The sequence below is a fragment of the Triticum aestivum genome, unplaced genomic scaffold (genome assembly GCF_018294505.1).
Source record: "Triticum aestivum cultivar Chinese Spring unplaced genomic scaffold, IWGSC CS RefSeq v2.1 scaffold271129, whole genome shotgun sequence".
In the NCBI taxonomy this organism is placed as follows: domain Eukaryota; kingdom Viridiplantae; phylum Streptophyta; class Magnoliopsida; order Poales; family Poaceae; genus Triticum; species Triticum aestivum.
Genome location: NW_025262939.1, coordinates 1 through 1,608, shown reverse-complemented (window position 1 = coordinate 1,608; position 1,608 = coordinate 1). Strand labels below are relative to the sequence as shown.

General features: G+C 44.8%; 1 protein-coding gene across 1 annotated transcript; it reads left to right on the top strand.

Moving 5' to 3' along the window:
- Positions 1 to 112: 112 nt before the first annotated feature.
- LOC123177871 (uncharacterized) lies at positions 113 to 996 on the top strand (the record flags this gene model as incomplete). Its single annotated transcript, XM_044591333.1, is given in 1 exon segment — positions 113 to 996. A coding segment is annotated over 1 exon segment (584 nt), but the record flags the coding sequence as incomplete, so codon positions are not given.
- Positions 997 to 1,608: the final 612 nt, after the last annotated feature.

Below are 1,608 nucleotides of genomic sequence, written 5' to 3'. Positions count from 1 at the left end.
TAAACATAGACATGCTTGACTTTCTAAAAATCAAATATGTGCTACATTATGGAGCAGAAGTAGTAGTATCTCTTAACAGACATCTTATCTTCATCCACCTGATATGTTTGCAGCATAACCTTAACGGATGGTTCGTATGAAGTGATTAAATCGCCAACAGGAAGTAAAATGGAAGATTCCACCAATCTTTATCTAGGGAAATCAAAGAAGGGGGTGTACTGCACTTTGATTTATAATGATACCTGGGGGGGACTTCAGATTTGGTTGCTTACTGAATCATGTGGTAAGTGGGAGTGGGTGCTAAAGAATGGCATCAACTTCGCGGCAGCGGTGGCAAAATTTTCTTGGTTTTCTCGTGATGAAAACCAAGGACCGTGGATCCTACAGAAAGGTGATTGTGATGAAAATGTTAAGGAAGCACCAGTGCAAGATAACTATGAATGGGACTTCGACAATGGTATTATCCTTGCGGCTGAAGATAAGGTTGAATCTGACGATATGAATTTAGGAGTGCTTTATTTCCTTGGATTTCATCCATACAAAGAGATTGTCTTCCTACGAACACAAGCGAGAGTAGTTGCTTATGATTTCAGTAGATTGAAAGTACAAGACTTGGGCCAGTTACGTGTACAGTGTGTAGGAAGTGTTTTCCCCTACACACCATGTTGGACGGGAGATATATCTGAAAAGAATTAACTGTGCAGAGAGTCAATATATACGGGGTGTTTCTTTTGAAGGAAATGTTTTTTTTAAGGAATACCGGGGTGTAGGGTGTGTTTTAAATGAGTTGTTACATGTATATGTTCATGAATGCTTAAAGAAGATAATTGTAACAGTCTACTCCGATCTTGATTCCATTTCTTTCGTGCGTGTTTTTTTATGGAATGTGCATTAGAATATATTGAATGGTTTTACCAAGCATATGCGAACAATCGGCCGCGGATATGCTAGCTTGTACTTGTTGCTCCCAAACAAATAATGAATTATGAAAGGACCGACTAATGTGTTGTTTGAGATGCTTATTTATTTTGAGACAAAGAAAGTAGTAATTATCTGAATCACATCACAGAGAGATAGATGAGCGTTTAAGCAAAACGTTAGCTTACGTAGAATATCTTCGTAGGTCTAGCATTGCTCCTCTGCATCAATTTCATACGTACTCTAAATATGGAGTCTCCGAGCAAGAGCGCCGGCGATCATATTCATCGCCCGTCGTCTCTGACTCTGATTCAAAAGGAAGCAGCAGCCGTACGCACCGATCAATCCATGGCCCTGCCTCTGCCCCTGCCCGACGACATCCTCGCTTGCGTCCTCGGCCGTCTCGCGCCACCCAGCCTCGCCGCGTCCCGCTGCATCTGCAAAGGCTGGTGCGAGCCGACGGCCGCCGTCGGTTGCGGACGGACCTCCTCTCGCTCTAGCTCTACGGGATCTTCTTCATGGAGATGGACGTCCTCTGCGGGGACCCCCAAAGCTCTTCGCAAACCCGCTGACGAGCCGCAGGATCGACGCAAACCTTGACTACGTGGAGGAGGATGTACGCATCAAAGAATCACTGCAACGGGTTTCTCCTGCTCTCGGTCCACCTGGTGCTCAACCCCGCCACACGAC